Here is a 26,922-nt window from a genome sequence, read left to right on the forward strand (position 1 = left end):
GAACTGCGAGGTGTGGGGAGAGGGCGTCGGATCCAGGTGTGGAGAGGGGCGGTGTGAAGGCGTAAAGAGCGGCTCCGCCCCTCTCTGGCCCCGAAAGTGGTTCCGGTGATCCCTGGGAATCTTGCAGTACCGGATCTGGATCCGTGGGGCGGGGTCCTCGGAGGGGACTCAGCGCCCCCTCTTGGGAACCGGCGGTCTCGTCGCAGGGACCATTGTTGGAGCCTGATTGGTTGCAGAGACAATTCCTAAACTCCTGGGCAGCCCAATCCCTTGGGGGAGGGGGACGGGAGGCCCCCCCCCTCCAGCGCCCCCTCCCCCCCCCCCCCCCCGGCTTACTACTCCTGCATCCCCTATCATCGCAAGGCCCCTCCCCTAGTAGCCTATGTCCCTTGTTCGGGGTCATGGAGACATTTCGGCCACCACGGCGGCGCCTCTGTCTGAAGAAGGGGAAGTGACCTCTGGCCTCCAAGCTCTGGCCGTGGAGGATACCGGAGGCCCCTCTGCTTCGGCCAATAAAGCCGAAGAAGAGGGGGAAGGAGGCCGGGAGGAGACGGAGCATGAGGGGTCCGGGGCTGAGGAGGTGCAGGGAGAAGCCCCCAGTGCTGACGGGGAAGAGCAGGCCAAGGGAGAATCCGAAGACTGGTACGTGCCCTGCAGTGATGAGGAGATGGAGCTGCCCGCGGATGGGCAGGCCTGGATGCCTCCCCCCTCCGAAATCCAGCGGCTCTATGAACTTCTGGCTGCCCACGGTACCCTGGAGCTTCGGGCTGAGATCCTGCCCCGCCGGCCACCGACACCTGAGGCCCAGAGTGAAGAGGAGAGATCCGATGAGGAGCCTGAGCCCAAAGAGGAGGAAGAGGAAAAGTGAGGGCACACCCTTACACCTTGTTCCTGGGGCTTGCTTCCTTTGATGCCCGGAGGAAATTGGGAGGGGAGGTGGGACCCTGGAGCATGGAAAGTGTTGGCACAGAAGGGGGGGGGGGGGAGACCGGCAGGGTGGGGTATTTGGGGAGACCACCCTCACCCTTCACCCTCTGTCCACCTCTCCCAGACCACACATGCCTACAGAATTTGACTTTGATGATGAGCCAATGACACCAAAGGACTCCCTGATTGACCGGAGACGCACCCCAGGTACAGACAAGGGGGGTGGGGGGGTGGGATGAAGAGCCTCTACTCCCACTGACCTAAAAAGTGACTGCTTAAAAGAGGCCTATGCTTGGTGCCTTGGTTGCTACACAACTTGTAGCTGCAGGAATGAGCATTTCACCCAGTGGTGCCCTCCTTCCGGCTTGGATAGATACCTTATCTTCCTTTACAAAACTTTCACGAATAATTCTATAATGGTCCCCATTCCTTTTATCTCTGTCTCCCTAAAAGTTCAGGTCTTTCTGGTAATTCATTATTATCTAGATCCTCATCCCTCTACTACCGAGTACATCTCCTAATCTGACCCAATTTACCATGTGCCTTCCTAGAATTTACCCTTAGAGCCATTCTTGATTTCTCTTACCCCAACATTCAAGCCAGCAGCAAGTTCTGTTAGCTCTCTACCTCCATGTTTCCAAGTTCATCTGCTACTCTCCGCCTCCAATACCACACCCACATCCAAGCCATTATTTCTCTTGCCTGGATATTTGCAGTGGCTCCTAACTGGTCTCCCTGCTTCCATTCTCAGCAACTAGAACGATCCTATTAAAATATAAATCACGTCACTACTCTGTTTAAAATTCTCCAAAGGATTCCATCACTGGAGTAAAGAGCATGTCAAGAGAGAATCCATACACTGCAACTCCCCTCCCCTGCCCCCCCCCACCCCCAACTCTGCCACTCCCTGGGTCACCAAGGCTTCCAAGGACATTTCCATTTAAACTAAGAGATCCAAGCCACTCCTCATGACTTTGGCCTGTGAGTCGATTCTTTGAGCACATCTTTCAGTCTCCTCCCCCAGCTTTCTATACTCTTCTTTGAACAGGCCTCCCTGCTCCTGCCTGGGGCCTTTGTACTTGTCCTTCCCCTGCCTGGATACCCTTCCCTGGTCTGCACATTACTGGCCCCTTCTCGTGGTTCAGACCTTCACTGCTTACCCCGTCTGAGGCCGAGCCCTAAACCTCAGAACCTCCATGACAGAGGTCTGGAATTCTCTATGTTTAATGAGCTCCGCAAGTAATTAATTAACATCCGGACAGGTCTGGTGCACACTGTTTCCCATCCACATTTCTTACCTTACTTTTCTCTAGGGAGCTCAGCCCGGAGCCAGAAACGGGAGGCTCGCCTGGACAAGGTCCTCTCAGACATGAAGCGGCACAAAAAGCTGGAGGAACAGATCCTTCGCACTGGCAGGGACCTCTTCAGCCTGGACTCCGAGGACCCCAGCCCCACCAGCCCCCCACTCCGGTCCTCAGGGAGTACTCTCTTCCCCCGGCAGCGGAAATACTGACTGCTGCTCCTTCCGCCACCTTTAGGATGCAGGGTGTACACGTCCTGGGACCTGGGCCCTCCTTCCCTGACCCAGGGCACTGGGGAAGAGGACAGAGACTCCCAAGCTCCCAACACCGCACCTTGCCAGAAGGAGGACACGTGTGTATTTACATTTTCTGGTGAACATCTCTTTGGAGAACCTGGGTTGACTTTTCTGAATCTAAAATAAAAAACCACAAAGTTATCTTCTCTTAGGGGCTGGGCTGCAGCAGGAGCCCAAACAGTTGTGGGGTGGCAGAAACATATTCAGCCAGATTGGGAAATGAAAGTCACGTGGGGCAGAGGTGAACTCAGCACCTGCCCCTCTGACCCTTCCCGGTCTCATTCCAGCACTGCCAGCTGGCTCTGAGGTGGGACCTCAGCGAGAGAGCCAAGAGGCTGCAGTGCCTTCAGCTGCAGTAGAAGCCGCCCAGAGGAGGAAGAGAGAACCAGCTGCGAGGGCCCTTTAAATGGCCAGGCCCCACCCCTGAGTGCCTGCCCTGCCGGGAAGTGATCCCTAGGGCTGGGCCTGGGAGTTTCCCCCTCTGAGGGGTCTGGGGCAGGCAGCACTCCTTCTGGGTGTACTTCGTACAGGTCCCAAAGCCCCCAAACAGTTGGTGGGACCTTGTGTCCCTTAAGGCTCGCCTAGCCCCGTCCTGCCTTCTAAGGCCTTGCTTCTGCCGGGGCAGGTAAGACATCTCTGAACCGGAGGAGGAAGAAGGTGGGTAGAGGCTTGGCCGTGGGAGGTTTTGCTTTCCTTGCTGGATTTTTTTTTTTTTGTCTTTTGAAGTAAACGTAGATCAACTTGTTATCTTGCCAACACTCCTCCACCCCCCAAATCGAAGGCCTCTTGACTTCAGGCTCCCATATCAGAAGTTAGGGCAGAGGCAAGTTGGGTCCATTCGCACTCTCTCCTGGGTCCCTGGGTCCCTGCTGTAGGCCTCTGCCTCTTCCTCCTAAGGACTTCGGCTCTGGCCTGTCCTCTCTGAGCTTTTAGAATGTGATTCCCGCCCCCCACACACTGAGATCCTTCATCTATGCCAAATGTTGAGGATTTCCCATAGCCTCACTTAAGGCTATGCTGACCGTGATCCTAGCAGGCCATTTGGGAGGTGGTTAGCAAAGCGATCTCAAGGTAGGCTTGACTTCTAGAAGGCTTGGGGGTTGCTGAGCAAGGCTCTCTCATTTTCTCTTTTGTGGAGGGGGGGGGTGGAAGGGTGGGGGCTGAAATCAAGAAACAGGAAACTCATTTGGACCCGACAGTCTGTGATTATGGGGATCTTAGAGCTGGCTCTCAGGAGTGAAGTATGGGGGTGGGGGATGGTAACTGAGGCAGATGTCCCCTGTGTTGTCTGTTTCCCGCCGGGGTGGTCCCCTGGGTTGTGAGGGGGGGAAAGCTGGCTGTTACATGGGGTGCAGTCAGGAGGCTCCCTAGAAACTTCTGCCTGTTTCTGCCCTTGGCAAACAGGGCACCCAGCCTGACCCCGGGTGAAGCTTTCTGGGTGAAGCAGCTCTCTGGAGCAGCCACCCTGAGTGGATGGCCCAGGGACAGCCTGAGGGCTGCAAGGTGACTCTGGCCTCCTTGTTGGATGGAGGAGTTCCCAACCCCCCTCCCCTTGCAGAAATTGCTCGGCTGTGAAGTGCCATTGACCCTGTCTCCCAGAGAATAATCTGCCCCACCCGGGTCCTAAGTTCTTGTTCTCTGCTTCCTGGTTTGGGAGCTCTGCAGCAGCGATCCCAGGCTGAGTTCTGGCTCTGTCCTTTGATCATTGCGTGATCCTGAGTGATGTTGCTAACTAATCTAGGTTCTTGTGAGGATTAAATGAATGAATTAAAGGTCCTTAACACAATGCCTGGCACAGTTTAAGTTCCTAATAAGCGGGAGCTGTTGTTTGGGGGACTCTTGCCAAAGACACACATTCTAGAGTCTCCTGGAAACTTTGGTGCGGTGGGGCTGGATGAGGCCTGGGAATCAGCATGAACAGGAGCAACACTCTCAGCTGGTTCCTGTGATGGAGCAAGTTTAGAAAACATTGATCTAGATCAGGGGTTCTGAAGCCTGGTTCCTGGGTCACTTCTCAACTGGACAACCTTCATCTTCACTGAGTGGCATTAATTGGCAGCATCCAGGAAGTAGGGTGAAGATAGGGCGAGGAGCATCCTGAGCTGGCAGAACTGTTCTGTCCCCAGTGAGGCCACCAAGCTGCTCCTCCTCCCACAAGGTAGTTGAGCTGGAGCTCAGAGAACACTTTCCTAGGAAGAACAGTTCCCAAAAAGCTGCTCTTAAACCTGATTGGTGGGAGACAAATTCTTGAATTTCCACTCTAGTCCCCCTATAGTAGGAAATAATCTCCCTAAACTGGGAAGCTGGTAAATAAACAGCCTCTTAGCAGTCCCTGAGTAATGTGACTCTTGCATTCTCCAAAGACTAGAATGTTTACACGGGGAAACGGCAACGATGAGCCCCTGTGTATGTTGAGCGTCCTGTACATTTCCCTAAACCTGAGCTTGATAGGGAGGATGGTGGCAGGCTGAGTCACCGACTTGCCCTCCAGCTTCAGGTCTGCTTGGGGGCTCCTTGGACCTGCCATGGACCGGGCTGAAGGACATGCCCTGCCCTTGAGCAGTCTGTAATCTGAGCTCATTTTATTCTCCCTCCTCCCAGCCACCCTCTGAGCTCCTGTGCCCTAGAGCCATCCTGTAGTCACTAATCTCTTTAGGCCCAGGTAATAGTCCTTCCTTTCCATTTCTCGGTCTAGGAGACTAAGGCTCAGAGCTAGCAAGTGGCCCCAGATTGACAGAGCTCAATCTTTGCTGTGTATCAGGGTCAGTGGGAGAGATTCTAAATCTAGCCATGCCTGCACCCCACCTCAGGCCACTGAGGTCAGAATCCCCAGAGATCAGTGCTTTTCGAAGACCTCCAGGTGACTCTCAAGTACAGACAGGACTGAGAGTGGCTGCTTGAGGCCGGAGTTGCTGGTACTCTAATATGTGCCCAAATCACGAGGGATCTGGTTAAAATGCCGGCTGATTCAGCAGCTCTCGAGTGGGGCCTGAGAAGCCCCCTTACTAACAAGCTTCAGGTGATGCCGATGTCGCTCACTACAGACCAGTACACCATAAAGCTGGTCACTCAGACATCTGTTTGAATCACTGTGCCAGGCGCTCACAGTTGACCCTGAAGATCTGACAGGTAGTGACCAGAGCGGCTCATTGAGTTTTGCTGTAGTGTAAGTTTCCTTTTTGTAAGTTTCCTTTGGAGCCAAGACACTGGTCTATAGCTGCGTCTTAACTAGCGGATGAAGCAGCTTCTGCCTACAGGTTTTGTTCTCTGCCCTTCCACCCACTACCCGCCCCCCTTCTTCGTGGGTGTGGTGCAGTGTCTGAGACTTTGGGCAACAGCTGACGGATTCCTGCAGGAAGCTCATGACATCTGGGGGAAGTGTGATCAGACCAAGCTGGGCATGTATGCAGAGAGCAGACTAGGGGGCAGATCCTGGAAGCAGGCCCCGAAGGGGAGGGGATGAGTGGATTTGGAGTGCCAGGGCCAGCCCCAAGGTCTAGGCAGGACCTTCCAAAGGCCAACATCATCCTTAACCATTGTTTTTTGAGGGGCTTTATTGGAAAGACGATGTTCTGACTATCCATGTCATCTGGTACACCCCAAAAGTGTAAATCTGGGACTTGTCACAAACGAGCTGCCTGAGTCAAGTGGTTTCCCTGGCTCCCTGGAGAGGTCATACGTGGAGGCTTCTTTTTACAGATAGCAAGAGGATAAGAGCAAAGTCTGTTCTGGGGTGAACAGCAGGGGGTCTAGGTGGAAGGCACAGCTTTAGGGTATGGTAGTGGGCAGTCAGGGGGGATAAGACAGGGTCCCAGTACTGAAACAAGGGCTTGGCTTTGGAACGAGGCAGAAGCCCAGCCAGATCAGCTATAAGGATGATTCTCAGCTGAGTCACTGAGCTGGGTGAGGCTCTCAGCCCCCCTGACTGGGCCCAGCTGGGATGACAGATGGTGGAGAGGCCTCAGCCATAGGGAGTGGGGGATTGTCCAAAAAGGAGTCATTGGAGGCTGTTCCTGGGGCCTGCTTCCCAGCCCTTGCATGGCCTTCTAGAGTTCAGATCTTCCCTAGGGGGTGCCTCACGGAGCCCTGTCCACACCTCCGCTTATAGCCCTAGCCCTTCCTCTCCCCCATCTGGCTTCCTGGCCAGACTTCTACCCCGCAGAGAACCTGGCAAAGGCTTCACGTAGCCTTCAGATGCCCCTTCTTTGCTGCCATTCTAGCCCCACAGCTGGGGCGACGCAAGACTTGCCAGCTTTCTGACCACTCAGCAAGGGGGGTTAAGGCCGGGTGGGTTAGGGGGTCTCTGGTGCTAGGCCACATCCCCTAACTGATTAAGGGAGCTGGGCCTCAGGCTATTCCTGCCTCAGTAATAAGTAACATAGTGCTTCTGAAGAGTCGGGCTCTGTTCCAAGTACTTTACGATTACCTCAGTCCTCATAACTCGGGTAGATGCCCTATCCGTTCACAGTGTACAGGCCGGGAAACGGGTATAGGGAGGGCAATGGACTCGTCTGAAGTTAACCCATCCAGTAAGGGATGCAGGTACTTCCGGCTCCTGGGGGCTCTTCGGGGGGCTTCTTCAGGAAGCCACTTGGGAAGCACAGCAGAGACTGGGCAGTAGGGAGGAAGGAAAGAGAAGGTCAAGATAAGAGTGGGGAGGAGAACAGATCAAGGAAAGCAGAAAGGCAGCCCCTGTATTTTCAAACACTGCCTGAAAACAACAGAAGAGGGAGCCCTGACGTTAGAAAAGCCACTCTTACAAGTCCCGGGGAGTTAACTTCACATAAACCAGAGCAACAAAAAAGTATCGAGGTCAAATCCCATACAAAGTTGCAAGATAGAGAGCAGAACATTCTTTTGATGTAGAAAGTGTACCAGGAAGACAGGTGAAAACTGTAACCTTTCAAAATGAGGTAAGATGTTAAGGAAACAGTACAAGGCAGGGAATCCGAACCGTAAGACCGGGCAGTCTGGCTGAATCTGTGCCCCTAACCACTGTCCCATGGCTGCCACCAGAGAAGGACAGGACCAAGCATTCCATGGGGATTCTCATCCCACTGATTTGCTGCGTGGCCTCTAATGATCCATAGTCCCTACCTGGGACTCAGCTACTTGGAAGTACACTGTAATGTGGGACCGACCAACCTTATTTGGCCACCTTGATGGAAATTTAATGTTTAGTTCCTCAGTTCCCCTGGTCACATTGCAAGTATTCAGTAGCCGCCTGTGACCAGTCCAAAGAATCCAGATTTAGAATATGTCCATCATTACAGAAGGTTCCACTAGATGATGCTGAGTTAGAGACTTAAGCAGGCGCCAGGCAGGTGACGTGGAGTGCAGCAGCCTAGGTAGAAGACAACAGGGACAGCACGTGGGGATTGTGGTAAGCGCACGATTGGCGGGGAGGGGGCAGGCGGGCGTGGGCGGTGGGGGGTGTCACATCTATAGGCAGCAGCTGTGACTTGACTCTAGCCAGTTTTGCTAGGTGGAAATGTAGGGTGTAGCTCCCAATTCTTCAAGAGAAGCAGGAATCAGGAGGTTGTGGAAACTCACAATTGCTAAGCAAAAAAATAAATAAAAATTTTACAGAGTGTGTAGGTTAAGTAGAATTCTTGTGCCTTTCCCTGGCTTCTGCAATTTTGGGGCTTCAGCCTGTTTCTCCTGCGCTAAGCCACTCCATCCTCGCTTCCGCTTCTCAGGTTAGAAGTTAGTTGAATGGTGGGGCAGATGAAGTGTCCCTCCTTTTCTGCTGGTGGCTTCAAAATGTCCTGACCAAAGTCTCAGAGGGCAGGGCTTTGAGTTGTCTAATAAACTTGGTTCCCTCTGTGTGACCCCAAGGGATGTATCGTCCAAAGTCCAAGGCCTGCTGGAGGCAGGGATGGGGGTTCAGGCAGGAGGCATGACCTTCCTGAACCACCCAGGATTCAGAAGCAGGTAGGATGGGGGTGGGTGAGAGACGCACTTGTTCATTCCCTTTCCCTTCCCACCCACCCCTACCTGCAAACACAGGAAACCAAGAATGACCACAGACCAGAGAGAACTGGGGAGAAAAGGACTGATTTGGTTGGGGTTTCCAACCCAGCTGACTCTATGGGAGCACCAGTTCCGCCAGGGATCCCTCCCTTGAGAGGTGGCCCGTGTCTGAACAGTTCATCCCAGATTGCTTAAAATGTGTGTGGGGGGCATGGGTGCAAAGATAGCGTAAATATTCTTAGGCTGCGGGCTACCATTGCAATACAGCTGGGTCCCGGGATCCCCTGAAATAAACAAGCCCGTGTCTGGAGGAGCCGGGGAGCCACCCAGCCACTGCTCCTGCTCTGCTGGTGAAGGCCACCTCCGGCACCTCCAGAGTCTTCATCTAAAGCCCCTTCCGGTGCTGCAGGCAGCTTGGGGAGGGAAAGGAATAGGCAGAGAACAACCTGGGCTTCCGCGGTTAATTGTGTCAAGCAGGTCTCGGCAGGGATGAGGTCTGGATGGGCTGTGTGCCCTGGGTGGGGAGAACAGAGGAAGCGGCCGGCGTGGGGCTCAAAAGGGTGAAATAATCCGAGCTGGAGGAGGACAGGCCCACTCCCCCATCTCCAGCCAGTCCTCCGGCTCGTGCTGGCCCCGTGCCGGCCCCTGTGCTCATCTTGTTGGATCTTCTCCCCACCTGTCTGTCCCCCTGCTGCCCTGGGCTCAGGAGTCACCATGGCAACCGAAGAGTCCATCATCCGCATCCCCCCATACCACTACATCCACGTGCTGGACCAGAACAGCAACGTGTCCCGTGTGGAGGTCGGGCCAAAGACTTACATCCGGCAGGACAATGAGAGGTTGGTGTTGGGACTGTGCCGTGGGGTGCCTGTTAGTCTGGCTGGCGTGACCGTCCATCTCCTTCCTGTTCCCAGGCAGGATTGACCCTGGGTTGGGTGACGCTTTCTCTCCCCTTCACTGTCCCCTTCAGAAATGAGAACACGGTCGGTCCCCCAGGTCCTCACCCTGCTTCTCACCCTCCTACAGGGTCCTGTTTGCCCCCATGCGCATGGTGACTGTCCCCCCACGCCACTACTGTACAGTGGCCAACCCGGTGTCCCGGGATCCCCAGGGCTTGGTGCTGTTCGACGTCACAGGGCAAGTACGGCTCCGCCACGCTGACCTAGAGATCCGGCTGGCCCAGGACCCCTTCCCCCTGTACCCAGGGGAGGTGCTGGAAAAGGTACCTGGCTTGCTTCCTCTATAATCATTCTGCCTGTTCCGCCGCCTTGTCCTAGGGCTCTGCGCTGCCTTCTGAAGGGAAAACAAACTGGGGCTGTGGGAGGGGGTGGGGACAACATTTGCAGGTTCTCCCCAAGGACAGAATTACTGCTTCCTTCCTTCCTCCTCGCATGCCCACAGCAGACCCGCCCCTCCTTTGAGAGCTGTCAGCCCATCTCCCCTCCTGACCTTCCAGGCTCTGGAGCCTGCTAGAAGCTCCCGACCACTCTGGTGCTAAACAATTATGCCGATTGTTTAGAATTGTTTAGAAGCTCCCAACCACTCTGGTGCTAAACAATTATACCGACTCAAACGGTGCCAGTCTGCTGGGCAGTGACCGCAATGGTGGACGAGATGAGTTTGGGCTCGGGGACTGGTGACTGTTCCTCAGGAAGGCATCACAGGCCTGCGCTTGTGGCCTGGCCCTCGTTTACGTGGCCCTCAGGCCCTGGCCTGAAAATCCCCCATACCCAGGTCCTACCTCGGATCAGCTCAGTCCCTCTCTGGGTGGGGAGTGGTTGGGGGGGCGGGGGGGGGGGCAGTGTTGAAAGCTCCCTAGGTTCCCCAGCCCACAGCAGCTCATTCTCTCAAACCCCACATCCTCCAGGCCAGGAGGACAGGGCCTCTCCCTCTTTGGAGCCCAATGTCATGGAGCCGTTCCTTTTCCACCCTCTCTGCCCACACCTCTTCCCTTCCGGTCTCCACTGAGAAGGTGCCTGCCTCGGGCCTCCCTCCCCCTCCCCTTCTGACTCATGGGAGCCTCACTAATGTCCTTGTGATGACCTTGTCAATGACTTGGCCTTCTTGACCTCAACTCTTCTGTTCTGCTGCAGCCCCTCCTGATGCCAGTCCACTCCGGGACCTGGTTATTCTCCCACCTCCCCCACCTTGGAAACTCAAGCCCAGCCTCCTCAGTTGTCATGACCCCTCAGGGCTTTTCTTTTTAAAAGTTTGGTTTTTTTTCAACGTTTATTTATTTTTGGGACAGAGAGAGACAGAGCATGAACGGGGGAGGGGCAGAGAGAGAGGGAGACACAGAATCGGAAACAGGCTCCAGGCTCTGAGCCATCAGCCCAGAGCCTGACGCGGGGCTCGAACTCACGGACGGCGAGATCGTGACCTGGCTGAAGTCGGACGCTTAGCCGACTGCGCCACCCAGGCGCCCCCCCTCAGGGCTTTTCATTCCGTCTTCTGTCCCTCAGATTCTCTTCCTGGTCTCTTTCCTACACCAACTGGAGGTTGTCATCTTAACAGTCTCTTATGTGCAGGACCTGTGGCCAAAGCAGGTCCTGGATTGCTGTGACCCCGACCTGTCCTTCCTGTCCTCATACCCAGGAGGGGCTTCCTGGCCATGGGGACAGATCCACAAAGATGACAGTATTACAAGTAGCTGATGGGTCAAGTGGCTCATTTCCAGACCAGCTCTGTTCAGTGGTTCTCTTCCTTCCTAACCAGCTTTCTCTCCACTTTTTTTCTGCATGCCTCTAAATATTTATCATTTTCCACTCCCTTCCTATTTTCTATCCTATTTTTTAGTAGCATTTTATTTTATTTTATTTTATTTTATTTTATTTATTTATTTTTTTTAATGTTTATTTCTGAGAGAGGGAAAGACAGAGTGCAAGCTGGGCAGGGGCAGAGAGAGAGAGGGAGACACAGAATCCGAAGCAGGCTCCAGGCTCCGAACTGTCTGCACAGAGCCCGACGCGGGGCTCAAACTCACGAACTGTGAGATCATGACCTGAGCCGAAGTCAGACGCTCAACCGACTGAACCACCCAGGTGCCCCAACATTTTATTTTATTTTAATTTTTTTAATGTTGAGAGCGCCTGCATGTGCACGAGTTGGGGAGGAGCGGAGACAGAAAGGGAAAGAGGATCCGAAGCCAGCTCTGTGCTGACAGCCCAGTGTGGGGCTTGAACTCACGAACGGCGAGATCCTGACCTGAGCCAAAGTTAGACACTCAACCAATTGCGCCACCGAGATGCCCCTTTAAGAAGCCCTTTAAAGTTTATTTATTTTGAGAGAGAGCACATATGAGTGGGGGAGGGGTGGAGAGCGAGGGAGAGAGGGAATCCCAAGCAGGCTCCACGATGTCAGCCCTGAGCCCGACTCAGGGCTCGGCTCAAACCCACGAACCATGAGATCATGACCTGAGCCGAAATCAAGAGTAAGATGCTTAACTGACTGAGCCACCTGGGTGTCCCACTCACTCTTAACTTCGCCACATACTTAGAAGTCCAGGCCATCTGGTAGGATCTGGGTCTGCATCCCCTTCCCTTATTTTATATCTGTGCTCATCTCCTTTCTACCTGTTGGGGCCTCCATCAGGTGGCCCCGGGAACCTGGCTTATCCTTCTGTGTCTCTTTTTAATTTTATTTTATTTTAATCCCAGTGTAATTAACCTACAGTATTAGGCTTGGGTGAGCCATACAATGCCATATGCTTACTCAGTGCTCATCAGGATAAGTGTCCTCTTTACCCCCTTCACCTAGTTCACCCATCCCCCTCCACCTCCCCTCTGGTAACAGAGTTTGTTTGTCCTCTGTAGTTAAGAGTCTGTTTCTTGGTTTGTCTATTTTTCCCTTTATTCGCTTGTTTCTTAAATTCCACATATGAGTGAAATCATACGGTATGTCTTTCTCTAACTTACTTCGCTTCCCATTATGCTCTCCAGCTCCATCCATGTTGTTGCAAATGGCGAGATTTCATTATTGTTATGGCTGCGTAATATTCCATTGTGTGTATATACCACATCTTCTTTCTCCTTTCTTCTGTTGATGGATGCTTGGGCTTCCGCAATTTGGCTATTGTAAATAACGCTGCAATACACAAAGGGGTGCATATATCCTTTCGAATTAGTGTTTTCACATTCTTTGGGTAAATACCCCATAGGGTGATGACTGGATCGTAGGGTAGATCTATTTTGAATTTTTTGCGAAACCTCCATACTGGTTTCCACGGTGGCTGCACCAGTTTGCATTCCCACCAACAGTACGCAAGGATTCCTTTTTTTCTCCACACCCTCGCCAACTCTTATTGTTTCATGTGTTTTTGATTTGGGCCATTCTGACAGGTGTGAGGGGATATCTTCTTGTGGTTTTGATTTGCATTTCCCTGATAATGAGTTCTGTTGAGCATCTTTTCATGTATCTTTTGGCCATCTGGATGTCTTTGGGGAAGTGTCTATTCATGTCTTCTGTCCGTTTTAATTTAGATTATTTTTTGATGTTGAGTTGTGTAAGTTCTTTATATATTTTGGATACTCTAACCCTTTATGGATATGTCTTCTCCCATTCTGTAGGTTGTCTTAGTTTTGTCGGTTATTTCCTTGGCTGTGCAGAAGCTTTTTATTTTGATGTAGTCCCAATAGGTTGTTCTTGGTTTCTCTCTCTTGGTCAGGAGACCATACCTAGAAACATGTTGCTATGGTCAATGTCAGAGACATTACCGTCTGTGCTCCTTTCTAGGATTTTTATGGTTTCGGGTCTCACATTCAGGTCCTTAATCCATTTTCAGTTAATTTTTGGGTATGGTGTAAGAAAGCGGTACCGTTGCTTTTTTTTTTTTTCTTTTGCATATAGCTGTCCAGTTTTCCCAGCACCATTTGTTGAAAAGACTTTTTCCCATTGCATTCTCTTGCCTCCTTTACCAAAGATTAATTGACCATATAATTGTAGCTTTCTATTCTGTTCCATTGATCTATGTTTATTTTTGCCCCAGGACCATATTGTCATGATCACTACAGCTTTGTAATAGAACTTGAAATCTGGAATAGTGCTACCTCCAGCTTTGTTTTTCTTTTTCAAGATGGCTTTGGTTATTCTGGGTCTTTTATGGTTCCATACAGATTTTGGGATTGTTCTAGTTCTCTGAAAAATGCTGTTGGTATTTTGATAGGGATTTCATGAAATCTGTAGATTGCTTTGGGCAGTATGGACGTTTTAACAATATTCTTCTAATCCATGAGCGTAAAATGTCTTTCCATTTGTGTCTCCTTTAATTTCTTTCATCAATGCCTTATAGTTTCAGGGTACAGGTCTTTCACCTCCTTGGGTAAGTTTATATACTTCTATCTTTTTTATTTATTTATTTTGAGAGAGGGAGAGAGAGAATCCCAAGCAGGTGCTGCGTCATCAGCGTGGAACCCGATGGGGGGCTCGAAGTCCTGAACATGAATGAGGTCATGACCTGAGCCGAAGTCCAACACTTAACCTGTAACCCCACCTGGAGCTTCTCTTTCCTCTCTGTCTTTAATTTCCCACTACTGCTGCCTTTCTCTTGGCCAATAAATATGCTCTGTCTCTTCCATCCTTCTCTACCCTTAAAGGCTTACTTGCAGAAGCTTTCATTCTAAAGAATACATCCAGAAGGCTGTAAGGTCCTTCGTGACTTCTGCCCCCCAATCTCTACTCGCCATTCGCCAGAGCCCTCTACTGTCATCCATTCAGGGTCTGTGCTTCCAGATATGTTTATGCATTAACATCAGTATGTGTAAAAAAAAAAAAATCATATCAACTATAGCCTATTTGCATAAAGCTATCACATTGTCACTTGCCAGTGTATTTTGAATGAGCTTCTGCATATTGTTATATAAGTCTCATTTGTTCTATGTAATTCCAGATGATGCTAAAAGCTCAGCCATTTTCCTGTTGAGTATCATTCATGGTGTTTCCGATTTATAAGGAAAAACAGTGTTGCGACAAGTATCCTTGTCTGTGTGTCCTTGTTCATGTTCCTGTTTGCTGTTTGTGTGTGTGTGTGAGTGTTTAAAAACATTTTTTCAAGATTTTTTTTAATTAAAAAATTTTTTTTAATGTTTATTCATTCTTGAGAGACAGAGTGTGAGTGGGGGAGGAGCAGAGAAAGAGAGGGAGACACAGAATCTAAAGCAGGCCCTGGGCTCTGAGCTGTCAGCACAGAGCCCGATGTGGGGCTCGAACCCAGGAGCCGTGAGATCATGACCTGAGCCAAAGTCGGACGCTTAACCGGCTATCAGGGCCTCTCAAGATTTTATTTTTAGGGGCGCCTGAGTGGCTCAGTCAGTTAAGCCTCCAACTTCGGCTCAGGTCATGATCTCACAGTTTCTGAGTTCGAGAGCCCGGAGCCTGCTTTGAATTCTGTCTCCTTCTCTCTCTGCCCCTCCCCACTTGTGCTCTTTCTCTCAAAAATAAATAAATAAATGTAAAAAAAAAAAACAAAAAAAAGAAAGAAAGATTTTAAGTAATCTCTGCACCCAACCTGGGGCTTGAACTTACAACCCTGAGATCGAGTTCCATGTTCTACCAACTTAAGCCAACCAGGCACGTATAGTGTTTCCTGTTCTTTAAGAGTAGAAACTATTAAGAATTGCTGGGTCCCAGGATACGCACGTGAAATTTTTTTACATTTATTTATTTTTGAGAGACCACAAGTGGGGGAGGGGCAGAGAGAGAAGGAGACACAGAATCCGAAGCAGGCTCCAGGCTCCGAGCTGTCAGCACAAAGCCCGACGCAGGGCTCGAACCCACAAACCGCGGGATCACGACCTGAGCCGAAGTCGGACGCTCAACCGACTCAGCCACCCAGGCGCCCCTGAAATTTAAATTTAAAAGTAGGAACTTTTATGAGGGCCCTATATATAAATCCAGTTTCTAGCTATTTACTGCTGCTGCTTTCCTTTCATACTTACCCTTTGATAACTGCTTGATGTCCTCTGCCCCATTTCCTCACAAGCCCCTACATCTGGCCCCTGCCCCCGCCCCCCACCTCCACTGAACTCGCTTTCACAAAGCTCCAAGGCCCCTCAACTCCTAATTCCTAACCTGGGTGGACATTCTGTGTCTCACGGGTCTTCTTAGCCACAATCATTGTTGACCTGCCCTGTTATTAAAACTTGTCTTTTTGGAGTGGCTCCCTTGGTTGAGTGTCTGATATTTTATTTTGGCTCAGCTCACGATCTCATGGTTCATTAGTTCAAGCCCCGCATTGGGCTCTGTGCTAAGGGCGTGGATCCTGCTTGAGATTCTCTGTCTCCGTCTCTCTCTGCCCCTCCCTTGCTCACTCTCTCTCTCTCTCTCAAAATAAACACTTAAAAAAAAAACAACTTGTCTTTTTTTCCCCTCCACCCGGCCCCCCGCTAAAACTTATCTTCCTGTTTTACTCTGTGGATATCTCTTTCCATCTTCTTCGATGTCTCCCTCTCCTCTCCTGCCCTCTGCCTTCAGATTCTGTCCTGAACCTCCTGTGAGCCCTCTCATGCTCTCGTGGCCTTGACCACTTCGTCTATGTTAGACATCCACCCCTGTACCGTCGCTGGGAGCTGCCGACCTGTGAGCCCCTAGCTGCCTGTGGGAGGCTCTCTCCTGGATGTCCCACTGCCACTTCCTACTGGACATCCAAACCCGACACTTTCCCTTCCCCCCAAATCTGCTCTCCTCCCGCATTCCCCATCTTATGTGGCGATACTACTGGGTACCTAGTCACCTGAGCTGGAAGCCTGCAGTGGCGTGGGGGACAGACAGGAAGGAGACCAGGGTGGCCGCCAGGAGACAGATTAGGAAGATCTTTCCATTATCCAGGCAAGAGATGGTGACTTAGGTGAGGGGAATGGCAGCGATAAAGGCAGATGTAGCTTTCAGCGGAACAGGGAGAAAATGATGATAGAGTAGATGTGGGAGGTGAAAACCCCCCACGCTCCTTCCAGAAATCTCACTTTCTCCTCTTCCTGCACCTTTCTATCAAAAGCCAGCTCTTCCTTTGAGCCCCTGCTCAAATGCCACTCCCAGAGGGCTTTTCCTGATGTGCCCTAGGTTTCTGCAACCTCTGTCCCTTGACACTGTCCACGGTGTGCTTGGAGACAGGGGTCTGTATCTGTCTAATCACCTGCTGGACACTTCCAATCCAGGAAGATGGGTGTGTGTGTGTGTGTGTGTGTGTGTGGCCTGCCCCTACCACAATCAGCCAGGTGCTGTGCCCATTGAAGATGCACAAGGAAGGGCTCGCCTGCCTCCAACCCAGTGTGTGGTCAGCGGGGAGAGAGTAGAGCTGCTCGACCTTTCCGCGCTGGGTCACTCTGGTCAGCGAAAGGAGCGGCAGGCAGCTAAGCTTCACTAAAGACTGAGGTTCAAGTCCGGATCCCGTTCATCACTAGTTGTGTGACCTTGGGCATATCTCTTCCAGCCTCTCTGAGCCTCTTTCTCTCCTTTCCTGCCTCCCTCAGATCAAAGACCAAGTGAAGTTCTACTCTTAGAAACCTTTCTACAAACTTCTAAAAGGTTTGGATGCTTGTTGCCAGGTCCCCCTTCCTGATGAAAAGAGACGTGATGGCTGGAGCACGGTGGCCATCTTGTGACCGTGAAGCGACCCTGATGACAAAGCCACGTGCCAAAGCATGCCTGTTACAGCCGTCCAGGCTTCCCACTTCCTTACTTTCTGCACTTTCCCGGGGCATACTAGGCCTTGTGGTGTGTCCCAGTTTCCCAGCCTAGGTTTCTAATTCAGAACCGCTTCTAAGCACTTCCTACAGAGGATCGCGTGTTCTTGGCTCATTGGTAGTGGCTTCCTCTTGCTCGGTCAGCTGTTTTAGTTCTTCAGGTCAGATGGCTTTGGGACTACCCCTACCTTGTACATTCCACTTGGTGGCTTTTGGGGGGACCTATAAAGGTGGGTGCTGCGGACTCTGACCTCCAAGGTATTGGGCGTGACTCCTGGAGTCACAGTACTTACAGGATGTCCCATGACCTCCCTTCTTCCCTTGTCAGGACATCACTCCACTGCAGGTGGTTATGCCCAACACTGCCCTCCATCTTAAGGCGTTGCTGGATTTTGAGGATAAGAATGGAGAGAAGGTGGTGGCAGGAGATGAGTGGCTATTTGAAGGACCTGGTAAGTTCCTTCCGTTGGCCGGAGCCCGGGTCAGAGGCTCCTGGCCTTTCCACTATAGCTCTGATACCTGCTCACCTCCAGCCTCTTCTCCCCTCCCCAGGCACATATATCCCCCAGAAGGAGGTGGAGGTCCTGGAGATTATCCAGGCCACGGTCATCAGGCAGAACCAGGCCCTGCGGCTGAGGGCCCGCAAGGAGTGCTGGGACCGGGACGGCAAGGAGAGGGTGACAGGTGGGGTCGATAAGGGGTGCTGATGGGGGCGGACAGGCCGTGCTCTGCCCGCAGGGTTGGGGATGGCCACTAGCAGCCTGGGAGGAAGTATTTCCCTGGGATCTCTCTTATGAGCTTTTGGGGGCTGCCCACTGCTGCTTTCCCTAACCCCCCCTGTGCGGGCTCTCCCCTGACCCTGTTGTCATGTTGACATGGCTTCTCCCTCCCCCCAACCCCCACCCTTCACCCGACCCAGGGGAAGAATGGCTGGTGCGTTCCGTGGGGGCATATCTCCCGGGAGTGTTTGAGGAGGTTCTGGATTTGGTGGACGCCGTGATCCTCACAGAAAAGGTCTGTGCTCTGGGGGGTTAAGGGACCCAGGGGTAGGGATCACTCTGAGTGGCAGAGAATAGTGGCAGAGGACATGAACGTGAAAGAGAAGCAATATTTCTAAGGCCACTAAAAGAAAACTGCAGAGGTCAGATACCTGAGGGGTATCCTGAGTCCTCTGAGAGGGTTAAAATGCCCTCCTGGGTTGGTGGAGACTGGCGGTCAGGCCTGGAAGCACTTAGTGGCCAGTGGGGTTCCCAGGTCCCCTGAGGAACTTGGAGATCGGTTTCCCCAAACACCCCGACCTCTTGTCCTACAGACGGCCCTGCACCTCCGGGCTCGGCAGAACTTCCGAGACTTGAGAGGAGTGACCCGTCGCACGGGGGAGGAGTGGCTGGTGACCGTGCAGGACACGGAGGCCCACGTGCCAGATGTCTACGAGGAGGTGCTGGGGGTCGTGCCCATCACCACCTTGGGCCCCCGCAACTACTGTGTGATTCTCGACCCAGTGGGACCGGATGGCAAGAACCAGCTGGGGCAGAAGCGTGTGGTCAAGGTGAGTGCCTCCATTTCACCTGGAGCTCTGCTCTGGGAGGGCGAATGCCCTTGACTGGAGGCCCTCGGACCTCTTCCTTCCCTCCTCCCACCCCAGGTACATGTTCTAGAAGCACCAAGCTTGTTCCGGCTCCCTCTGTGTCCTTGCACGTCTAGTTCTGTCTTTTGAGACAGAGTCCCCCTGATCTCCCTGGTGGCCCCCAACCTCAGTTTCCACACAGTTTCTTCTGGGAGCACCTCCCGGGTCCCATCCGTGCCTGCTGTTCTGGAAACCTTGTCATCTTGCATAAAACAAACCTCTTGGTTTATGCTTCTCCCCACCCCACCTCACCCCTCTCTTAACTATACATGGGACTATCAGGGATCGACACCCTTTTCTGTAAAGGGCCAGATCGTAGATACTTTGGGCTTTGGGAGCACATTCCACTGTACTGGTGGAGCAAAAGCATAGACAGCTTGTAAATGAACGAGTGCCTCTGTGTTCCTGTAACATTTTACTTCCCGAAATAGCCCAAATGTCTAGCAGTGGATGAACAGATCACAAATTGAGGCATATCCACACAATGGAATATCCTTCAGCTATAAAAGGAAATAAGCATGTACGGATGCTCGTGTGCTAATGATCAGCATTCAGGGCGCCTGGGTGGCTCAGTCGGCTGAGCGTCCGACTTCAGTTCAGGTTGTGATCTCACAGCTCGTGACTTTGAGCCCCACATCGGGCTCTGTGCTGACAGCTCAGAGCCTGGAGCCTGCTTCGGATTCTGTGTCTCCCTCTCTCTGCCCCTCCCTCACTCACGTTCTGTCTCTCTCTCTCTCAAAAACAAATAAACATTAAAAAAAACTACATTAGTATTTCAGCTAGCACTTGGAATTGTTTAATTCCATTTATTTTACTTTTTAAAATGTAGTTTTGGGGGGGAGGGGCAGAGAGAGAGGAGAGAGAGAGGATCCCAAGCAGCCTCCACGCTTAGTGCGGAGCCCGCTGTGGGGCTTGATCCCATGACCTTGAGATCACGACCTGAGCTGAAATCAAGAGTTGGACACTTACGGGGTACTTAGGTGGCTCAGTCAGTTGGGCATCTGATTGTAGCTCAGGTCATGATCTCGCAGTTTGTGAGTTCGAGCCCCGCGTCGGGCTCTGTGCTGACAGCTCGGAGCCTGGAGCCTGCTTGGGATTCTGTGTCTCCCTCTCTCTCTGCCCCTCCCCCACTCATGCTCTATCTCTCCCAAAAATGAATTAAAAAAAAAAAAAGCGCGTTGGACGCTTTAGCGACTGAGCCACCCAGGCCCTCCAAGAGGTTTATTCTTAACGGTTGAGCTTGTGAGGGTCCAGGTCCTGACGATTTACAGGATTTATCAAGGGCGGTTTGACCGGACGAGACCTGTGGGCATTTGTCTAGAGCCTCATGGTCCCGATAATGCTTCGCTGTATTACAGTGGGAACGTCAGGAGGGTCTTTTGGGGCTCCTGTCCTCATCACAAGCCTGTGGCCACAGGAACCAAAAGAGGCGCTATCAGAGGCAGTCACGACTCCGGGTGGCAACCGCTTCTAACCCCATGTCTTTCCGCTAGGGCGAGAAGTCTTTTTTCCTCCAGCCTGGAGAGAGGCTGGAGCGAGGCATCCAGGATATATATGTGCTGTCAGAGCAGCAGGGGCTGCTGCTGAGGGCCCTGCAACCCCTGGAGGAGGGAGAAGAGGAGGAGAAGGTCTCCCACCAGGCTGGGGACAACTGGCTCATCCGCGGGCCCCTGGAGTACGTGCCCTCTGCCAAGGTAGAGGTGGTGGAAGAACGTCAGGCCATCCCTCTGGACGAGAATGAGGGCATCTACGTGCAGGATGTCAAGACTGGAAGGGTAACAGCTGAGGGATGGGCACCCTTACTGTTGTGCGGCCACGGTGGTGGCCTGCTCGGGGCTGACGGGGACAGGCGCGTGGTGGAGATGGGGGAGGAGACTTCGACAGCCTTGGTGGTGGCATCCGAGCAGGCCGGCATTCTGTGGAGTATCTGCCTTCCCTTTGTCGTAAATAGCGAAGTGCAAACTTGAGAAGCTCCCCAGGGAGAACATGAGCCAGGTTTAAGGACGGGGACTCTGTCTCCACTGCAGAACTGGCCCCAGCATAAAGATCTAACTGGGGAGTGGCCTGGGAACAGCAAGAACCAAATTCCTCCCCCATCCCCTTATCCAGGTGGAATTTTTCCTCTTTGCCAACTGCCCCCCCCCCCGCCCTAATCTGAAGCCTTGACCTTGGTCTGACCTAGGACCACATCTCCAACCTCTTTCTCTAAGACGCCAACCTGAAAGTAGAGCTCAGAATCCTAGGAAGTGTTAGCGAATGTTACCTAGGTCCTAGGATTGATGGCATCTGTCCCTCCGATGCCCTCCAAGCTGCCCCCAGAAGGAAAGTTCCAGAAGAAATCCTCTGAAGCCCTTACCACGTGCCAAGTTCTCAGCACTAGACATCTGAGATGTCATTCATTCCTCAACCCTGTGCGGATGAGGAACCAAAGCAGGGGTGCGCCCAAGACGACGGAGCTAGCCCCCGGTGCATCTGAATACAGCCTCGTTCCAGAGACCATGTTTGGCCACACCGCCACGCTACCCTACCCCCCCCCCCCCACCGGGCTGCTGGCTGGGTCCTTCCCCCTTCCCTTCCCAGGTGACGTCCCTCCCCATTCTCTCTCAAGGTACGAGCTGTGATTGGAAGCACCTACATGCTGACCCAGGACGAAGTCCTGTGGGAGAAAGAGCTACCTCCTGGGGTGGAGGATCTGCTGAACAAGGGGCAGGACCCGCTGGCAGACAGGGGTGTGAAGGAGATGCCCAAGACCCCCCAGCCCTCCCCTCTCCGGAACAAGACCCGCGTGGTCAGCTACCGGGTCCCTCACAACGCTGCCGTGCAGGTGTATGACTACAGAGAGAAGAGAGCTCGGTGAGGGGCCATGGGGGGGGAGCAGTTGGGGAGGCTACTGGGGGGGGAGGGGGGAGGCAGGAAGGGCCACGGGGGGGCGAGGGGGACGAGGCGGGAGGGGTTCTCCGTGTGTCTGACTCCCGGCTCCCTCTGCAGTGTGGTCTTTGGGCCCGAGCTGGTGTCACTGGGTCCCGAGGAGCAGTTCACCGTGTTGTCCCTCTCGGCCGGGAGGCCCAAGCGTCCCCACGCCCGCCGCGCTCTCTGCCTGCTGCTCGGGCCTGACTTCTTCACAGACGTCATCACCATCGAAACAGCAGACCATGCCAGGCTGCAGCTGCAGCTCGCCTACAACTGGTGAGGGGTGGGGAGGGCTCGGCTGGGGTGCTGGCACGGCCCGGGGTGGGGGAGCCAGGAGGTAGAGCCCTGGGTCCCGCAGCGCTGGGCTCACGTTCAGCCAACCACATAACTGCAAGGTCATGAAAATGTCGGTTGGACACACCCAGTGCGAGTGGGCAGATGTCCCCAAGCACAGGCTCTGGGGCTCGCTGCCTGGGTCCCGGCCTTGCCGTTTGCTAGCTGTGGACCTAGGCCAGTGACTCGGTGCTTTCCTCCATTTCCCAATCTGTAAAATGAGAGTGACAACCGTCAGCCTCACGGGGCGGTCGAAGGGATGCGGTGAGAATTGGAACAGTGCCCTGTACGTAGTTAGAGCTCAAATGGCAGCGACCGGAGTCGGGGGAGGGGAGTCCCATACGGTCGGTCGCTGTGCCCCACCACACCCACCTCTGGGCGGAGTGGCCAGGACTGTGACAGGGGCAGACGGGGGCGCTGACCTCTCTGGGGGGTGGGGGGAGGGAATGCAGCATGGTCGCTAAGAGCATAGACCCTGGAGCCACGCTGCCTGAGTTCACCTTTCTGGCTTGCCACATATGATGTGACTTTGGGCCTGTCACTTAACCTCTCTGGGCCTCTCTTTCCTCATCTGTAAAAGGGGATAGTGCTCATCCCCACCTCCTAGGGTGGCTGGGAGAATAAGATGGCATCTCACCTGGGCCCATGGTGGGTAGCAATTCTCGTTCTCTGTCGTGGGAGACCCTGGCCAGTGACGGGGGGTGGGGGTCGGAGTCCTTTTCAAAGACGAGAGTTGCCGTTTCCTGGAGGAAGATGGCTTCCCTGTTCTGGGCCTCTCTGTTCACAGGCACTTTGAGCTGAGGGACCGGAAGGACCCACAGGAGACAGCCAAGCTCTTCTCAGTGCCTGACTTCGTGGGTGACGCCTGCAAGGCCATCGCGTCCCGGGTGCGGGGGGCCGTGGCCTCCGTCACCTTCGATGACTTCCATAAGAATTCTGCCCGCATTATTCGCACTGCTGTCTTTGGCTTTGAGACCCCAGAAACCAAGGGGCTCGACGGCAGGGCTCTGCTCCAGCCCCGGGACCGGGCCGTCTTCCCCCAAAACGGGTTGGTGGTCAGCAGCGTGGACGTGCAGTCGGTGGAGCCCGTGGACCAGAGGACCCGGGACGCCTTACAGCGCAGCGTCCAGCTGGCCATTGAGATCACCACCAACTCCCAGGAGGCAGCTGCCAAGTGAGTGAGGCCTGGGGGCAGGGCTTCCCCACTGCCCACAGTGCCCACTGCGGGCCAGACCTCTCCAGAGTCCTCACCTCGGCCCACTGCCACGACCTGGGTAACAAGGTGCCCTTCCCCCGGCCCCGCCTACGGTCGGCCTGCGTTCACCCTTAGCAGATGGCATGGCCCACTTAAGAATACGACTAGGACAGGGCGCCCGGGTGGCTCAGCTGGTTAAGCGTCTGACTTCGGCTCAGGGCATGATCTCGCGGTCTGTGAGTTCGAGCCCTGCGTCGGACTCTGTGCTGACAGCTCGGAGCCTGGAGCCTGCTTTGGATTCCGTGTCTCCTCTCTCTGCCCCTTCCTGACTTCTCCCTCTCTCTCTCTCTCTCTTTCTCTCTCTCTCTCTCTCTCTCAAAAAAAAAAAAAAAAAAGTATGACTAGGTGCCATCCCCCTCCTGTGGCTTCTCACCTTGCTTGTGCTAGAACGCAAACTTGTCCCGTGGTCCTTCCAGGCACCGGGGATCCAGGCCTACCTCCCCCACCTCACCTTCCAGCCTCTCCCAGGCTCACGTGCTCCAATCCCACCAGCTCCTTTCTGCCCCTCAGATGCACAGCCGGGCTCCCCGCTTCGGGCCCTCTGCGCTGGCTGTTCCCTCCGGCCAGAATGCTCTTCGCCTAGAGTGCTTCAGCCGGCCTCCTCCTCGGGCCTCAGCCCGAAGCTCGCCTCCTCGCAGAGCCCAGTTCTTTCTGCCCCAACTGAGGCAGCACCCGCTCTGCTTGGTGTCCCATCACCCACTTGCAGGGAACTTGTCATTGTCCGAAATCAACCACGTCCCTTTGTTTCTCCCCACTGGAGGGTGGGCTGTGTGGAAGCGGGGGCCTCGGGTCACCAGTCCGTCCCTTCCCCTGCGCCTGCAATCGTGCCAGGCTGTCAGCGCGCACGCCGTTCTTCCGTTGGCACGTTGAGTGCTTCCCGCGGGCACCCCCAGCAGACTGGCGGTCCCTGCCCTTGGAGAGCTGGCTCGCATCTTGGAAGATGGCCAGCATCTTCCCAGTCCCCTCTCCCGTCCAGGCACGAGGCTCAGAGACTTGAGCAAGAAGCCCGCGGCCGGCTTGAGAGGCAGAAGATCTTGGACCAGTCCGAAGCTGAAAAGGCTCGCCGCGAACTCTTGGAGCTGGAGGCTCTGAGGTGGGTTGAGAACCAGAGGAAAAGAGGGCCCGGTCTTGGAAAGCAGCTGGTGGAGGGACCGAGACGAGTGTGACTTCTGCTGCTCAGAAGTGAGGGTGGAGGAGGGCAGGGCTGGGCTTCCTCCTGGCGTCCCCTGACCCCCGCCGCCCCTCCAGCACTGCCGTGGAGAGCACGGGGACCGCCAAGGCGGAGGCCGAGTCCCGCGCTGAGGCCCTGCGCATCGAGGGAGAAGGCTCCGTGCTACAGGCCAAGTTGAAAGCCGAGGCCTTGGCCATTGAGACGGTGAGTGGGGGCGATGCCTGTGGAAGGGTGCGGCCCCGGGGGTCTGGAAGAGGCCCCATCACTGCAGCCCTGGAGAGGAGTGGGAGACCAGGTGTCCCGATGCAAAGCCCTATTTAAATACTCCGTGGTTTATAAAGTCCTTTGCCCTGTGTCTATTCACTTAACCACCTTTCCCCTCCTGGCATGATGACCTCTGTCTTCTGTGTAATGTGCACTCACACGTTGGCCAGCTTTGTGCAAAGTGCTGCACGTGTCTTACACACACGGTCTTATTTAATGCCTGAAGTCCCATTCAGGCGGCAGGTACTGTCTCCATTTTACAGATGGCAGAACCAAGGCTTGGATTGAGGACTCCCAGCTACAAGGCAGCCTGGCCAGGAGTCACCCCGAATTGACTATCCGTTTACAGTTCCATCCCTTTGGCCTCTGTTCCCTCTGGCTTGCTGGGACAGTTCCCAGGGGCCACACAATCCTGCGTTCTCTCCCCCCACCCCCTTCCAGGAGGCTGAGCTCCAACGGGTACGGAAAGTACGAGAACTAGAATTGGTCTATGCCCGGGCCCAGCTGGAGCTGGAGGTGAGCAAGGCCCAGCAGCTGGCGGAGGTGGAGGTGAAGAAGTTCAAGCAGATGACAGAGGCCCTGGGCCCCAGCACCATCAGGGACCTTGCTGTGGCTGGGCCAGAGATGCAGGTCAGAGTGGGGAGGGGGCTGGTGTGCGTGTGCGTGTGTGTGTGTGTGTGTGTGTGTGTGTGTATGTGTGTGTTGGGACCATATTTGAAACCAAGAAGGCAGAGCTGGGGCAGACGTATCTGGAAAGATGATGCTGGGGGCGGAGAGGAGAGGAGGTGGAACTGTCCCCGTGTCCCGGCCTGTAGCACTTGTGCACGGTGGCCTCTGTCAGGCACTGTGCTAGCTTCGGCAGGGAGCTGCAGCCCCTGGGGCGGATGGTCATCAAGTGGAACCCCAGTCCGTGGCAAGTGCTTTGAAGGAAGTCGAGCCAGGGATGCTGGCTGGTTTAGGGAGAGTCCCTCGGAGGAGGGGATACTTGAGGCCTATGTAGAGTTGACGGGAGCTTCCTGGGAGAGGCTCCATGTGCAAAGACACAAGGACAACAGAACTCAGTGCGTTTAAGGAACAGAAAGGACTGAATGGCCGCGACCGAGGGTGGAACGGTGAGCTTCTGGAAGCAGCTACAGTGGGGCCGGGTCTTTCAGGCCTTCTAAGCCCCGGTGAAACCTTCAGTCTCCCCGATACACCTCGCTTATTGTCCCCGACTAATCCTAGGAGGATGGCTCGGGTGACAGCTGCAGAGTCCCATAAGTGTGGGTGGTGGCCAAGGAGACAAGAAAAGGAACAGGGGCCTGACTCTTCCCTCTTGCTCCTCAAGGTGAAACTGCTCCAGAGCCTGGGCCTGAAATCAACACTCATCACCGATGGTTCCACCCCCATCAACCTCTTCAACACAGCCTTGGGTCTCCTGGGGCTGGGGTCGGAGGCCCAGCCCCCAACCAAAAAGGCAGCCGGCATGCCCAGCCCCCAAGAGGGCTTGCTTCTCCGGTCCCCTCCTGCCCCTCAGTCTCTTGGAGACAACCATGTTGTCCCTTAGCGCCGTGCTGCAACTGACAAATTAAACATTTCTGGGCATTCTAACCTTGGGCCTCAAGTCTCTGTCACAAGGGAGCATTGTGGATACCCCTGAAATCTCAAGGTAGCTACTAGAGACTATCCTCGCCTGTGAGGTGGAGAGGAAACTGAGGCAGGGAACAGTCACGCTGATGGGAATGTGACCCTAAAGTCTTACTAGTCGCACTTTTTTTTTTTTTTTTGATGTTTGTTTGTCTTTGAGAGTGAGAGAGATAGAGCGCGAGCAGGGGAGGGGCAGAGAGAGAGGGAGACACAGAAACCAAGCGGGCTCCAGGCTTTGAGCTGTCAGCACAGAGCCCGACGTGGGGCTCGAACCCGTGAACCGGGAGATATGATCTGAGCTGAAGTCGGAGGCTTCACCAACTGAGCCACCCAGGCGCCATGGCTAGTCAACTAGTCGGACTGTCTTTGGTGGTCAGCTCCCTTAGACCCCAGGTGGGGGAGCTGATACCACAGGGGAGAGAATGGGGCCCCCCGCCTAGGCAGCCTCCCTGGGATGGCTCCTGCACTAGCAACGTCTCTCCTCACTGCTAATTCCTCCAGGAAACTGCAGGCTGGGCGGGTTTTGGAATCTAGCCCTCAGGCCGCAGGTGCATCCACCCCTGC

The 26,922-nt window shown here is 54.0% G+C and overlaps 2 protein-coding genes across 4 annotated transcripts; both read left to right on the forward strand.

Moving 5' to 3' along the window:
- The first annotated feature begins 55 nt into the window (after positions 1-55).
- PAGR1 (PAXIP1 associated glutamate rich protein 1) lies at positions 56-4,310 on the forward strand. The gene is made up of 3 exons (XM_047087683.1): positions 56-864; positions 1,052-1,134; positions 2,241-4,310. The coding sequence occupies exons 1-3, from the start codon at positions 383-385 to the stop codon at positions 2,438-2,440; spliced, it is 765 nt and encodes a 254-aa protein (XP_046943639.1). The 5' UTR covers positions 56-382; the 3' UTR covers positions 2,441-4,310.
- MVP (major vault protein) lies at positions 2,492-26,322 on the forward strand. 3 transcript variants are annotated; one of them, XM_047087677.1, is made up of 15 exons: positions 2,492-2,580; positions 9,204-9,336; positions 9,524-9,719; positions 17,501-17,624; positions 17,725-17,856; positions 18,092-18,186; positions 18,485-18,721; positions 20,293-20,574; positions 21,408-21,652; positions 21,788-21,985; positions 22,830-23,216; positions 24,274-24,390; positions 24,546-24,672; positions 25,174-25,362; positions 26,060-26,322. In XM_047087677.1, the coding sequence occupies exons 2-15, from the start codon at positions 9,212-9,214 to the stop codon at positions 26,276-26,278; spliced, it is 2,673 nt and encodes an 890-aa protein (XP_046943633.1). In that variant the 5' UTR covers positions 2,492-2,580; positions 9,204-9,211; the 3' UTR covers positions 26,279-26,322. The 3 variants fall into 3 exon arrangements, with proteins under 3 accessions (XP_046943633.1, XP_046943632.1, XP_046943631.1); XM_047087676.1 differs by lacking the exon at positions 2,492-2,580 and adding an exon at positions 3,061-3,149; XM_047087675.1 differs by lacking the exon at positions 2,492-2,580 and adding an exon at positions 3,093-3,181.
- The last annotated feature ends 600 nt before the right edge of the window (positions 26,323-26,922 follow it).

The sequence above is a fragment of the Lynx rufus genome, unplaced genomic scaffold, assembly GCF_022079265.1.
Source record: "Lynx rufus isolate CCGP_SWC_20201006 ecotype Redwood Valley unplaced genomic scaffold, mLynRuf1.p SCAF_23, whole genome shotgun sequence".
NCBI lineage: Eukaryota > Metazoa > Chordata > Mammalia > Carnivora > Felidae > Lynx > Lynx rufus.